At 41.8% G+C, this 15,517-nt stretch overlaps 1 protein-coding gene across 3 annotated transcripts in view; it reads right to left on the reverse strand.

Moving 5' to 3' along the window:
* Window positions 1-9,683: 9,683 nt before the first annotated feature.
* The window catches only part of DNAJC13 (DnaJ heat shock protein family (Hsp40) member C13), a 102,844-nt gene continuing 97,010 nt past the window's right edge, over window positions 9,684-15,517 (reverse strand). For 2 of the 3 annotated variants that reach the window (XM_019632254.1, XM_019632253.1), the window contains one exon: window positions 9,684-10,536. In XM_019632254.1, the coding sequence (XP_019487799.1) occupies window positions 10,439-10,536 (98 nt within the window). In that variant the 3' untranslated portion in view covers window positions 9,684-10,438. Of the gene's footprint in view, window positions 10,537-11,453; window positions 11,563-15,517 lie in introns of all 3 variants that reach the window. The other variant, XR_002122727.1, reaches the window with a different exon arrangement.

Consider the following 15,517-nt stretch of genomic DNA (forward strand, 5'->3'; position numbering starts at 1 on the left):
TCCCAAGCCAGCTCTTAACCATCGTGCCACTCGGCCGGCCCATCACACATACTTTAAAAAGACCAACAAAACCAGAAACACACAGGAGCCAGAAGCCAGCCGGTTTCCTACTCCTAACCCAGTGCCCATTTCCAGTTTTGGCAGGTGCTACAGACCAGCCTTGGGGGCTCACCCCCTCCCCCACCCCCGCGCCCGCCGCCAGCTTCAGGACAGGCTGCCAGTTGTTTCTGAAGGAGCTTGAGCTGAATTTATACCAAGTTCAATCAATGGTCAGGTGGCTCTGGGCCCGATCAGCTCTTGTCCTGCTAATCTAAGAGCAAACTGCCCCGTCCCTTCAGCTGCTGGTCCTCCAGCCAGCACGAGTGTATTAGTCAGCTCAGGCTGGGTTGGGTGGCTTACACAGGAAATGTTCTCACAGCTCTGGAAACTGGGAAGCTGAGATCAAGTTTCTGGCAAGGTAGAGTGCACTGAGGCATCTTCTTGGCTTGCAGGCAGCTGCCATCTTGGGTGCACACGGGAAGAGCAAGCTGTCATCCCTTCTTCTAAGGGCACTGATTCCATCATGAGGACCCCACCCTCATGACCTCATCCAACCCTGATACCTGCCCAAGACCCCACCTCCAAACACACTGGGGGTTAGGGCTTCAGTAAATGAATTTCGGGGGGGGGGTGCAGACATTCGGTCCGTAACGAGTTTATCTGAAGTCCTGTCCTCCTCTCTTCCCTCATAAAAGCAGCATGTGTGCACCTGATGGGGAAACTACCCATCTGCAAAAGTTCGGTCATTAAAAACACAACTGATTTAGCAATTAACTCACTGGAGAGAAAGCATATTCATCCAATTCCTCGGAACCACTACGTTCTAACTTATGTCAAAGGGACTGAACTTCAGATTTTTTCCCGAGGCAGAAAATCTGATCCACAGGTCCTTTCTGTATGGTCCACTTGGTTTAAAACTTTGAATGCATTGCCTGTCGTTAAAACCTGATTTCACATGGAAATCCAGATTTCCTCTTCTCTTGGACATTGCAGCACCTGGCACGCTGTGCCCACTCGTCCTCCAGGAGGCCCAGTGGAGCCGCGCGGAAGCTGCCCTCTGACAGGCCTGGGCGAGCCTCCCTTCCCCGCCCCCCCAATCTACCCGCTGGACCTTCGCAGGCCAGTGTTAGCCCTGGTCTCTTCATATGGGAATGGAAGCTGGCGGCTGGTTGCTGTTGTTTTCAGCCCCGCTAGACATCAGCTTCCCCAGGAATTCTGTATTCTCTAGCTTTTTCCAACCATCCAACTTGCAACTCAAAATTCCACATGTCACTTTACCAGACTGGTTTGACTGTGTAAACAGTCTGTGTTTTAGTTTTGGGTCGAACTCTTCATTCAACTCAGTTGTCAGGCACTCCCCTCAATTTGAAAGCTAATTTAAGTCATTAAATTAAATCTCGCCTCTTGGGCCTCATCTGCTGGTAAACAGGCAGCAACTCAAGGGAAAAGTTTCAGTGTGTAGGAAACAGATGGTCTTGTTGACCGAAGACTGTGGCATCTCTGCGTTGGGAGCCAAGATCATTACTTTTTAGTCAGGGATTACAAAGCAACAGGACTACCTTTGAAAACCAATAAAAAATTACACACCCCTTTTATGTATGCTGAAAGGTCCTTGGAATTTATTTCATCCTGTCCCTGAGCCCAAGAATAAAGATAATGAGAAAAATTGCTGTTGGTCATTGCTGACTTCAACAGCTTCCCACTATTGTTATACCTCACGGTTGCCAAAGTCCTTTCACAGTCATAGTTAATCCTCACAGCAGCTCTGTGAAAGGTGGGTTAAGAATTCTCAGCCTTATTGCATAGACAAGACAAGCCCACAGGAATCTCTGCATTCCTTGTTCACACTCCCCTGACCACTAACGGGGAAGAGCTTCTATCAGACTGAGTTTATCTGCAATGTTTTTTTTCAAACGGCTCTACCCCAAATTCTAATAAAGCATGCATACGAGTATGTACAGACATTTCATCCTATAAGGGACAATTTAAGCATCAGGAAAGGGATCACAGAATTTCTAGCCTGAAAGGAATTCCTGAGCTGACTATCTAGTGATAACTGAGGATTACAGATGAGGTCCCAATGGTGGTCTCTTGCCCATTTCCAGGGTGTCCCCTGCACTGCTGCTTAGATGGGCTGTGTGTTATCAGTATCTTTGAGTTGTACCACGTGACAACCCTCACCACAAACACAGCAAATTGATCACACCCCACTGCTGTCTATTTTACAACACAGATCTCATTCCTGAACCACAACGAGGCCTGGATGCCGATGCCTCAACCTGGCACTCAGGACGCTGCCAACCTGACCCCTCCCTGGGTCTCAGGCTGGGCTCTCTCCCCCTGAACTCCTATACGCCAACCATACCGGGCAACCCCACCCTGCCAGGGGTCCTGTTTTCACTTTCCTGTCACCCTGCTCACGTTGCCTCACTTTTATATTTCAGGAGCGAGGCAAATTACCACATACATAAATCTCAGGTAAAGTCTCCACCCCCCGCCCCCCAAATTAAAACTCAGCTTTCAAATATTGCTTTCAGACCACTTTTAGTTCTTCTGGGTATGTAACCAGAAGTGGAATTGCTGGATCATATGGTAATTCTAATTTTTAATTTTCTTAAGAACCACCATACTGTTTTCCATAGCAGCTGTACCATTTTCTATTCCCACCAACAGTTCAAAGGGTTCCAGTTTCTCCACATCCTCATTTATTTTCTGTTTTTTGACAGTAGCCATCCTAACGGGTATCAGGTGGTATCTCACTGTAGTTTTGATTTGCATTTCCCCAATGATTAGTGACTGAGCACCTTTTCATGTGCTTACTGGCCATTTGTATATCTTCTTTGGAGAAAGAAGTCCTTTGCCTATTTTTAAATGAGGTTGTTGTTCATAGTAGCATTATTCACAATAGCTGAAACATGAAAACACCCTAAATGTCCATTGACGGATGAATGGATAAAAAAATGTGGTATATTCATACAACAGGATACTGTTCAGCCTTAAAAAGGAAATTCTGACACTTGCTACAACATGGACGAACCTTGAAGACATAATGCTAAGTGAAAGACGCCAGACACAAAATGATAAATACTGTAGGATTCCACTTGTATGAGATACTTAGAGTTATCAAAATCATAGACACAGAAAGTAGAACAGTGGTTGCCAGGGCTGGGGAGATGGAGATAGGGGTGGGAATTCTTTAATGGGTATAGTTTCAGTTTTACAAAACGAAAAGTTCTGCAGATAAATGGTGATGGTTGTACAATATGAATGTATTTAATAACACTGAACTGTACGCTTAAAAATGGTTTAGGGAGTAAATTTTGGTATATGTATTTTAACACATTAAACAATTTTTTTTAAATAAATAAAAAAGGTTCAGGAACTAGACTGAAGAAGCTTCCACTGGATAAAGAGGGAACATTTTTAACTTCTATAAAGATACAGCTGACCCATGAATAACACAAAGTTTAGGGGTGCCGACCTGTCCCCTAGTCAAAAATCCAGCATAACTTTGACTCCTCAAAAGCTTTACTAACAGCCTGCTGTTGACCAGAAGCCTCAACAATAACATAAACAGTCGATGGGCACCTATTTTGTATATTATTATACTGTATTTTTACAATAGAGTAAGCAAGAGAAAAGATTGAGAAAATCATGAGAAAATGCATTTATGGTACAGTACTGTATCAATATCGTAAGTTTACATCATCTGTTTACAGAATGAATCATCTGTCAGTACCTACATCAATATTGTCTTACATGATACAAAACACTGGAGATGTCATATGTATTACTAACACTTGACATCAAAATGAAAAGATAATGTGAAAAACAAATTCAGTTATTTACAGATATAACGATTCACACGCAGATAATGAAGCAGCAGCAGTATGACTGCTTTATGGAAGCCTCGTGTAATCGATAGGATCGTTTCACAGGATAGCCTATACATTAATGAATGAATTGTTATAGCATTTTTATGACATACAGTATTAGTCATTCATAATACAGCATTGGGAACATTGTTATATTTTTAAAAACCACTTACCTGTGATGATAGGCCGATACGCAGTTTCTCCAATTAGAGAGAGAGGAGCAAGCTGTATGTTAATGTAATTCTTTGAAAGCAAAATCACAAAACAGTAAAACTAACCTTATTAACTTTATATGAAGTATCACTTACCTACGCCTATGTAAGGACAGGCTATTTACTTCCATACAAGTCTTGCTCATGATGTTCTACATGATGAATACTTAGGCGATAATGATGACACAACAATGTCATAATTTGTCATACAGTTACTAGATTTTTGCATGAAGACACATGCATACACAACATACGTTTATTAACCTTATGGCGTGATTGATTGATTACTGTTCGTTAAGTGGAAGTGGAGCACCATAAAGGATTTCATCCTTGTCGTCTTCATGTTGAATAGGCTGAGGAGTCGGGTTTGCTGTCTCGGGTCGCAGAGGCAGAAGAGGGGGAAGTGGAGGCGGGACAGGCAGGCACATTCGTTGTAACTTGATGAAAATACATCACAATTTTGTCTGACTTTTTTGCTTTTTCGTTTCTCTAAAAATGTTTCCAAACAGTATCATTTCTTCTACTGTTTACTTTCAGTGCTCATATCATAGAATGGTCCATGCCATTAAAAAAAAAAAAGTCTTGAATAATCAGAACCCTTCTGCCAGGTTGTAAAATGAGTTTGTTTTCTGGCACTATTTCTTCTAAATCTTCTTCTTCATGCCTGGCACTAGTTCAAAAGCACTCGTCTCTATCAAGTTGTCTGCTGTTAATTCTTCTGGTGCAGTGTCTCTTAACTCTTGAATTTCTCCAATGGCCATATCTTTTTTTATTTTTTTTTAAGATTTTACTGGGGAATTCAGGGAGGGGAACAGTGCTGGGGAATCAGGGAGGGCAACAGACAAGTTGCTGTCCTTTTGTTCTTCAGTCTAGTTGTGGAGGATGTTGCTTCACTGGCCCATGTTAGTATTATTGCGCTCTTCCCAGGTGAGGCAGATTGGTCGCCGACCACTGGACGGCTGCTCACAGTGGCTCTTGGCAGCTCACGCTGGCTGCCAGCTGCCAGCTGCTCATGCTGGCTGCCAGCCACTCATGGTAGCTAATGGCAGCCCATTGCAGCTTCACTGCAAGCCTACGCCATTGCTGGCGACTCACGGCAGCCCAGATCCAGGTCAAGCTGTTGTTCACCATCTTAGCTGTAGAGGGTGCAGGGTAACTGGCCCTCGTGTGGTTTCCGAACTGGGGCCCTGCTTCTCAGAGCCAACCCTTAACCAACATGCCACTCGGCTGGCCCTCCAATGTCCATATCTTGAAACCCTTCACGCCCCACCTTTTCTGCCATAACTACAGTCTCTTTCATGATTTCCTCGATTAGCTCTGTTGTAAATCCTGTGAAGTCGTGCACATCTGGACAGTTTTCTCCAGCAGGAATGTAGTTTTGGGCTTGATGGCTTTCACGGCTTTTTCTGTAACTATGATGGCATCTTCAATGGTGTGATCCTTCTAGACTCATGTTTTCTCTGTTGGGACTCTCTTCCACAGCACTGACAATCCTTCCCATAGAGCACCCTGTGTGATGAGCCTTAAGGGTCCTTATCACCCTCTGATCTAGGGGCTAACCTAGAGACCTTGTGTTTGGGGGCAAGTAGACCACTTCAATGCTTTTGGTGTTGAACTCATGGGGTTCTGGGTGACCAGGGGCACTGTCCAATATCAAAAGGACTTCAGAAGGCAGTCTACTGGCAAGGTGCTTCCTGACCTCAGGGACAAAGCATCAAAGGAACCAATCCAGAAAAGGGTTCTCACTGTCCAAGCCTTCTTGTACAAAAGACTAGCAGCTGGTGTTTATCTTTTCTCTCAAGATTCAGGAGTTAGCAGCTTTATAGAAAAGGGCAGTGAGTCATGAACCTGACTGTATTTGCACAAAACAACATAATTAGCCTATACATTCCTGCCTTAAATCCTGGTGCTCGCTTCTCTTCCTTACTGATAAATGTCCTTTGTGGTATTCCCCGCCTCCCCCAATAGGGCACTTTTGTCTTCATTAAAAACATAGTCAGCCAGATATCCTTTCTCCACAATGAGTTTTTTTTTTTAAGATTTTATTGGGAAATTGGGGGAGGGAACAGCGTTGGGAAATCGGGGAAGGGGAACAGACAAGTTGCTGTCCTTTTGTTCTTCAGTCCAGTTATGGAGGACGTCGCTTCACTGGCCCATGTTGGTATCGTGATCATTGCATTCTTTCCGGCTGAGGCAGATCAGTCTCCAGCCATTGGACGGCCGCTCACGGGAGCCCACTGCAGCCCCTCAGCCTACGTCGTCGCTGGTGACTCATGGCAGCCCAGCTCCAGGTCGAGCTGTTGTTCACCATCTTAGCTGTAGAGGGTGCAGCGTCACTGGCCCATGTGGGAACCAAACCGGCGGCCCTGCTGCTCAGAGCCCACACTCCCAAGCCAACTCTTAACCAACTGAGCCACTCAGCTGGCCCTCAATGATTTTCGTAATTGCACCTGGTAACGTGTCTGCTGCCTCTTGGTTGGCAGAAGCTGCTTCTCCTGTTATCTGGACATTTTTTAAGCCAAACCACTTTCTAAAATTATCAAACCATCCTTTGCTGGCATTAAATTCTCTAGTGTTAGAACCTTCACCTTCCTTTAAGTTGTCATATAATGACTTCAATTTTTCTCTAACCAATTAGTCTATAGGTATGCCGTTCTTATAGCAATACTGTGCTCACATAATAGCTGCATTTTCAATACTAGATAAAAAAGTATTTCACTGTTTTTGTGCCTGCTAAAATAGCTGCAATAACAGCTTCACAAATTTCCTTTGCTTTTTTATAATGGCTCTTACACTGGACTCAATTATCTTGAAATGATGGGCAACTATAGCTGCAGACCTCGATCTACAGTACATATCAAGCAATTCAACTTTTCTTATGAGGTCATGACTTTTCTTTGCTTCTTGGGAGCACTTCTAGCATCACTAGTGGTACTTCCCTGGTGTTATTCAAGGTTCATAGTATTGCACTAAACACGAAAAATACGTGAGAATCTGAGATCACTTTTCACTGTGATATGCAATCTACTGGAGAGATGAACTGCTCACACAGAGATTAGAGTCACACAGCATTTTAAGTGGATACTTGCAACACGAACTCACCGCAATAGCAACAGAGGAGGTTACGAAATTATTACAGTACAGTATGTACTACAGTTAATATGCAGTTATGGTTTAATGCTGCATCTTTACGTTTGCTTACATTTCTCTGGACTGCAAGTAGTGTCATGTACAGTCCGTTTATGTGCGTAAGTTTTGATGAATTTTAACTTTTTATAATAGATTTGTGGCTATTTCATGGTAGTAACTAAAAGACTAATAGATACCTACAGTTTATGCATTCATGTCATACCTTTTTTTAAATTTTTTTCAATATTTCTAGGCTACATAGTTTGTCTGCGAGTTTTTTCAAATTGTCACATATTTCTAAAAAATCCTCATTTACTGAAAAAAATTCATGGATAAGTGGACCAGCACAGCTCAAGTTCATGTTCTTCAAGGATCAACTGTAATTGCTACCGATTGAAACACATCAAATATGTTTAAATCTATGATACTAAAAAACACTATAATAATGGTGCTAATGAAACAATAAAGCAAACTGGTCACCTTCAGAGGATGACAGGGAGCAAATTTGCTATTTTGTAAGCTGATAAGGCAATGAATTAAGCCCTTATACTGCCTTTCCCATATGAAATGTGCCACTAGGTAACAAATAGCAGATAAAGAGAAGCGTTTCTTTATATGCTATTTGTTACCCAGTGGTACATTTAGAGATATTACAGTTAATAAGTGAAAGAGCATCAGAACAGCAATTTGTAACTCCCAATGTACGAATGGATCTAGACACACTGAGCTTCCATCACTATTAACATCGCTATTAACCTGACAACAGACGCGATGCACCGCCCGACAGAAGAACCCAGCACCCCTCTAGTCTTGCCAAAGTGTTGGAGCCTGAGTCTAACCAGGCCGCCACACCAAGAGAACAAGCTGCATTGCACCATGAGGGTGTGTGATCAACAACTTCTAGACTATGGGGAAACCATCAAATGACCTTGGGGTCTTCAACAGACAAATTGCAGGGAAAGGGATAGAGGGGGAGCCAGAAGATTAAAAAACTCAAAGGCATATTTAAAAAAGAAAAGGGGTAAGGCTAAACTCTAACGTCTAGGTATGCACATTTGGGTGATGAATTCTGAAGGAACACGAAGAAGTGTCGGACAAGTGGTCACTGCTGGAGGGAGGGAGGGGCTATGCTTTTGATGGGGATACCTGGAGGGACTTCGGGGAAAGCTGGCCAAGTTCTTGACCTGGGGGGTGGTCTCAAGGGTGATTTGCCTTGTAATGTCTCATTGCACTCACCTGTTCAGTGAGATTTTCTGTATCTGTATTTGAGTTTATAGTAAAAAATATTTAAAAACAAAACCCTGTTTCCCCAGGCACCTCCACCTGCTTGAGATCGCTGCTATCTTAGGATTGTGGCTGCTATCTTAGGATCGCTGCTATCTTAGGATCGTGGTGTAAAGTAAAAATAGTTTTGATTTCTTACTCTGTTACTTACTATTTGTATGACTTTTGGTAAGTTGCTTTGCCTCTCTAAGCCCGATGTTCTTTACCTGGAAGATGGGAATTGTATCATTATCAAACCCATAGGTTTGCTCTGAGGATTAAATGAGGTTATGCATGTATGACACTTTATACGATGCTTTGCATACAGTAAATATTCAGTAACGATTAGCTATTACTGGTATTCAAATATCAATGATTGTATATTAGTTTAAATGGAACTTTAAATACAAATATTCACAACACTCATGCTCTCTTAGTATTTAAAGGAAATATATTCCAGTATTGATTTATGCTCTCTTAAGTACCCACTCCCGAGTTAACTCTTATAATCTCTTCTAGTGAGCATACTTTTATGACAAAGTATTGTCTAGAAACTAAAACCACAGTTCTCTATTAAAATACTTACATGGGTGTATTACTCCATAATCTTTCAGAGATGATAAAACTGGTGAAAAATTTTAAATTAGCAATTTAAGATAGGAATGTCTCCATTCTAGCTCTTTCTACATATCAACTATGGAATAAACTTCATTCTTGTTTTCAAAAGCAACTTGGAGGCTTGGGTATTTCCTCATTCTTTATTAAGTTTTTGTAAATATTTCATGTTTGTATTTTCTCATAGTTTGTAATTATACTAGAAGACCAATGTGCTGAGATCTGTGTTATCTGAAATATTCTCTCACTCTTTAAATCTCTCTCCCCTTAAAAATACTGGAATTAATATCACACACATTATTTATTAACAGCTTGACCCATTCATGAATACTGTATGGTAAATAAATGAGATGCTATCTGCTTCTGGAAATTTAGATGTGGCCAAAATATTACTGGGGTTAGGAATGATAAGATATGTCAGTGTAGCTGGCTGTATGAAGAGTTGCGAACTTGAGGTAAAAATCTGTGTTGACCACCACGACTAAATCTGTCTTAGAAATAAAGATATGAGTCTTCAAAAGGGAAAAAAAATTAAACTAGAACAAATATATCTCATTAACAAAGCAGTCAATTCCCTTTATTTTTAAAATTTTATGTACACATATGAATGATCTGTATAATGTACATTCAATATAGAAAGCTTTATATATTTGATAATGTATAGAACATTTCACAATTACACTAATCTCTTACATAACATCTTGACATCTGTTTTTAAAATTTTTTGCACAAGCTCCTTTTTCACTTAATTTGGTAAAGCCAGTTATACGTACCGATGTGTACTGTGAGCTCTCGGGAGGTTAATGGCCGAGGACAGGACACCAGTGAACAGATGCAGGGACGAAAGCTAATAGTGTTCGACGTGGGAAGAGGACAGCCACGGAGGCTCAATGCAGGAGGGAAACACCCTTTGCCACGAACAAGTGACGGAGCCCAATTTCTGTATGCTGTAGTTTACGCTAATTCAAAAAACATTATAAAAACTAGGAAGGAGTTTTGTCTTTTTGATTCACAGTCTTGTAAACAGATATAAAGGAACAAAATGTGCTTACATACATCAAGAAAAAAAATTCTTGTGTACCCACTTAGGTTGATCCACAGAGTGCTTTCTTATCACGTGATACAATTAGAATCACTGACTTTTTTCCTAAATAAAAATATATTTATAGAAAAAGGAATAACACTGTCATGAAACCAGGAGAAAGGCAGTTAAGAGTTTGTTTCAACGTATCAGCTGGAGGAATGTGGACCGGGCACTGGCTGGCCTTTCAGCGTTCACTGTCTCGCACAAATGTTTCAAGTCTGTTAGCCAAGGTCGCCTGCCTCATGGTCTACAGGGGGCGGCAGGTTAGACATGACTGACGAGGATGTCCCTGCAGTAAGGTAGCCAGCAACTCCAGGTCCTGCAAGAGACAGAGGAAAACACACACCTTCTAAAGAGCAGAGTCATGAGAAAACACTGACCATAAAAATGCAGAACCTTATCAAGTACCCCATTGTAAGAAACTGACCAGCTATTAGAATTATCTGAATGTACAACGAAACCTTAACAAACACCTACATAACACCATTTTCATAGTTTGCCTTTACTATATGACAAAGTTAAAAATGATTTCTAAATTTATGCTGGACAGTAACACTGCTGTGGAAATATGGAAACAATTTCCCTTCTCACATCTGGGAAGTTTAAACTTTCAGAAAATCCTAGGCACTGGAGGATAGCTATGTCAAAAAAAAAAAAAAAAATGGGAACAAACAGAGGAAAGAAATTCTAAGCTCAGTCAGCCCCTCCAATCACCATACTTGATGACATTCCCAACAAAAACACTTCTATCCGTCAAGTTAACTTATTTTCATCTGGTGCAAAGCAATGCTGTTTTAACAAGTAACACCAAATGAACAAGGGTTGCTACACCAAGGTCTCAGAAAGAAAAAGAAGGTTCTGGACACGTCATAGGTCAAAACAAGAATGTTATGGGACAAGGTATCAATATTTTAGTTTTATATGCCTTCCTTGAGTATAAGTTTCTATTGCATAGAAATGCTTACATGCCAGCATTTAGCAAGATGCGTTCTATGAGCATATAGTGGCTTTGGCTCCTCTAGTTTACCTTAAACATAGCAGAGACATTTCATTACATCTTAGAATCACTGCACAAACTGTACAGAGTACTCGCAAGAGACACTGTAGCGTAATACTACATACTGAGCAATACTTTCAGCTGACATTGTAGAAAACAAGGCAAACAGCTAAGGAACATTGAAGGGTTAGGGCTGGAAAGGCAGGAAGCAGCATGCATTTAGCAAAATGGTTCTCTACCTGCTTCAGAGAGCTACACAGAAGTTAGCAAGCTGCCTGGCAGAGCGGATCTAAAGCCCGCTCCTGAGGTGAAGGGGGCTGCTGCCAGTTAGAAGGGAAGGAGAGACACCTGAAGGGAAAAAAAGAAATATAAGCAGCAAGGGAAGTTGTGACACAATGCCAACCGCAGGGCAGTTTGATGAAGGCTAAGGCACAACAGGAACTGATGTAGGACAAAAGGGGCACAATTCAGATCATGTTGTTTTTCACCTTCAAGCACCTGCATCGAGGATGTGACATGGCTTGTACCGCTGAGCAGACACACGTGCATCTAGCGTGTGGTTACATGGCCAGAGACAACTCAGCCTGCATAAGCTGTGACTTGCCTCAGAGTGCGCCAAGCACTCGAAACCGTGAACTCATGAAACTTAGAAAAAAGATTTTCCCTTTTGAAGGCCCCATGAGCCTGCATCTATCAACCCCTGCCTTCCACCAATCAGGACGCCAGGCCTTCCACAGACGGCTCAGGAAAAAGACCATCTGGTCAACATACCCAGCTCCAACAACATGGTTCAAAGCCACAGCGCCACCCTGTTATATATCACTTCCCACCAACCTTTGAACCTGAGGCAGCAGCAAGATTACCAGGGAACTATCAAGCAAATCTCACCAAAGATGTATCCCTCAGGAATAAACCCCCAAACACTCCACACTGGTATAGTTCCTGAGCACTTCTGACTGTGGGCTCAACTTGGTTCACATCAAACAAGTAGATTATGGGCCCAAATCATGAAAGTTACACATAGAAAATGGACTAAGGCTGCAGTTCTCAAACTCTATGCAGAGGCACCCCGGCACAAATTCACAGGGGCTCTGCGGGATATTTGAAATTTGAGAAACACAGAGGTATCTACCAGACACCACACAAACAACTTTTAAGTTGGACATGACTACTTAAGCTTAACTAGTAGGGTTTCTTTTTGCCTGGAGGTACATGAAAAAAAAATCACTAAGATATTAAGGGAACTGTGAAATGAACAAGTTTGGGAACTTCTCAATTGTGAAATAATGGGCCTCGAAGGATTATCCAGAATATTCTGGCCCTACTATTTGCCTCTTTAGAAAGGACAAATCAATCCCTGGATAGTTCTGCAATGAAGTCTGAGATGCTCTCTCCCTCACACCCTGGCCTCTCCCTGAGGACGTGTCTGGTTTCTAGCAGCCAGAAGGTACACGGTCATTAGGATGGCAGAGCACAGTTGTGTTCTCCAGAGAACAGTGGGAGGAAGGAGTTGCCAAAATGCGGCATGTGGCAACAGCGTGCTAGCCTGTCAGACTTAAAAAGAATGAGAAAAGATGGAAAATTAACAAGGAATACCACAAAACGGAATTGGCCGCCATGATGGAGTAGAGGAAGTATGGCTGTGGTGAAAATGAACATGGGATTCTCAGCGGGGAAAACAGAAAAAGGAAGCCCCGCTTTAGCAGCCAACGCCTACAATAAACTGACACTGACCTCAGGGACTCTTTTCTAACATCACTCACACTGTGTCGTCTTGGACAGGAGTAAAAAGAAAAGGAAAATGTAATAAAAACGAAGTCTGCAAAGAACTAAGGTTTGAGGAGAGGTCCAAGAATTACACCCTCTCTCCCTTTAATGATTTTAGAAAACCAAGTTAAGTATTCCACATGCCTCTAATTAAATAAACAATGTCCAGTTTTCGCCTCCAATTCTAGCTCCTAAAAGCACCTTCATTTTGGCCAGCTTCTCTTTCTGTCTCTGTCCCTTCTTTCTCCACTGATTTTTCTAGATGACTTAACTTGCAGATTTTCATTGCTGAAATTATTTTAATAGGGCCTTGAACTTGTCAGCACCAAGCTCTTCTAGAACCTAATAAATGGCTACACAACTCAGGGCCCTGGACAATGAACAACCACAGCTTATCAGCATTCCGGGTAAAATTCCACCAGGCACTTTTAGATAAGCATCACCACAAAAATAAACAATATCCCAGGCTAGAGACCAGCCTCATTCGAGGCAGTCTCATCCCAATTTATCAACACGGAGTAATCCTGCCTAGGACATTTTTTAATTTTTACCCCAAATTCTGAACACGTGACTGAACGACATTTGCTCAGCAGCCAGGGAGAGGAAAATCAAATGAATTTTTGGACATTTCTCATCTTATTTTGAAATAGTAATAACTTTCTTTTATTGTTCCCCATCTCCTAAACAAAATCCACTTACTTGTCAAACTCACCCACAGGTGTCAGTTACAAGAAAGGGCTGGTGATGTGTATTCTCACAGAACCTGATTTCATTTGCAAACTGATTAGAGAGGAGCTGGGTACAATGTGAATCTTCTCATGATTGAGGGGAGGGAGGGGTAAAGTTAACATTCCGATTTAGCACATTGTATACTTTCCACAGAGTTCCACACAATGCGATTTTACCATTATTAGAAGTACATGCCCCTTTTATCAAATACGTGACACATACATCAATGGAAAAACTCAAACACACACACACACACACACACACACACACACACACACACCTGGCAACCCAAGCAGTAAGTACACATCAACCCAACTGGCAAGACTAACTCTTCAGAGTTAATCCTTTCAAACAGGACAGAACAGAGCTGATGGGAAAATCTTCTCTAACTACTAGTATCTCAAGAAAAGAACATCCCAGATGGATGGTGTGCTAAGAATTGGACAATTTCAGTGACAACACAGCTCGGAGCTAGTCCAGACTGTCCCATGTTAACATGGCAGCAGGCTTCAGCAATGGCCTTCGGAATGGCCAGGCCCTTTCCAGGTTGAGATTTATGCCATCACCCCCGTAACTGGCTTTGTGGGAAACTTGCTGCCCCTTGACCAGGCCCAAGGATGTGAGGAAATTTGTAAACGCCAGACTTTCTTCTTCCCTAACCCTTTTCCATGCCCTACAATTCATCACAGCTGATTCTCAGACCCTCATTTAAGCAGCGACCCCAGGGATCCAAGTAAAAGGAAAGGTAGACAGGCATCTTCACTCCCTGCAATTTTTCTATAGTTCAGGGAATTTTGATGGAGGTGAGGACCACAATGATTTCTAAGGGAAGTCTGGGTCTCTGAAGATAAATCCCTCTCTCCTGTATTCTAACCACAGATCCTTTGGCCCACAGCCTGTCAGTAAGTCAAGGACCACCTGCAGTCTTTTATTCCCTCAAGTCAAGTCAACCAATGCTCAATACCACGAAGAACAAAAAGGATGAGAAGAGGCCTCCCAATAGGGAAGCTTATAATCTATGTTTTTACTATCCTTCGGGGCCAAATTTTAAGTAAGTTTACTAATAGCTAGAAAAAATAAGGCAGATTTTTCCAATCATGACATCCTTACAAAGTAACGAATGTAATGCCACAAAATGTGGTATTATGGATAGTGTTGGAAAAAGCCTCAAGAGGTAAAGTTTTTAGTGTGCTAATAATGTACTTTTACTTAGAAGCTACAGCTTTACCCCAAATTTGAAAGATAAGGAATGGACTAAGTCCATATTCCAGGTATTTCTCTCCATAGAAATCACAGGGCAGGGATGGAAAAATTAACAGGGGAAACATAATATGGCACTGTGCTCTCAATGTACACATGTGACCAGCACCCAAAGCACCAGGTTTATAAATTTTAGGGCTCTGATTATAAATTTTAGTGGATTAATATTAAAGTGGTCACAGTGAAGGAAAAAATAGTAGTGTCACAACCGAGTCTAAAATTAACACCAAACAAAACTTTCTCTGAAGTCCCTATTTTTTTAATATTCATGATTTAGTCTTCATGACTTATAAACCTCTGTACTGGCAATCAGGGTTATTAAAACAATCACACGGATATGAGAAATGCTGGGTAATTTTTTTCCTCTCAATTTACCCACATCATCTCTGGGTAGAGGAGACTGCAAAGCTGACTTTTTTTTTTTTATTCGTTTCAGGTGTACAAAGCAACATACTAGATGTTTAAACCCCTCATAAAGTGATAATCCACCCCGCAAGCTACTGACCCTCTGACATCTTATATAGCTGTTACAATACCATTGGCTATA

The sequence above is a fragment of the Hipposideros armiger genome, unplaced genomic scaffold (genome assembly GCF_001890085.2).
Source record: "Hipposideros armiger isolate ML-2016 unplaced genomic scaffold, ASM189008v1 scaffold_1111, whole genome shotgun sequence".
Taxonomy (NCBI): domain Eukaryota; kingdom Metazoa; phylum Chordata; class Mammalia; order Chiroptera; family Hipposideridae; genus Hipposideros; species Hipposideros armiger.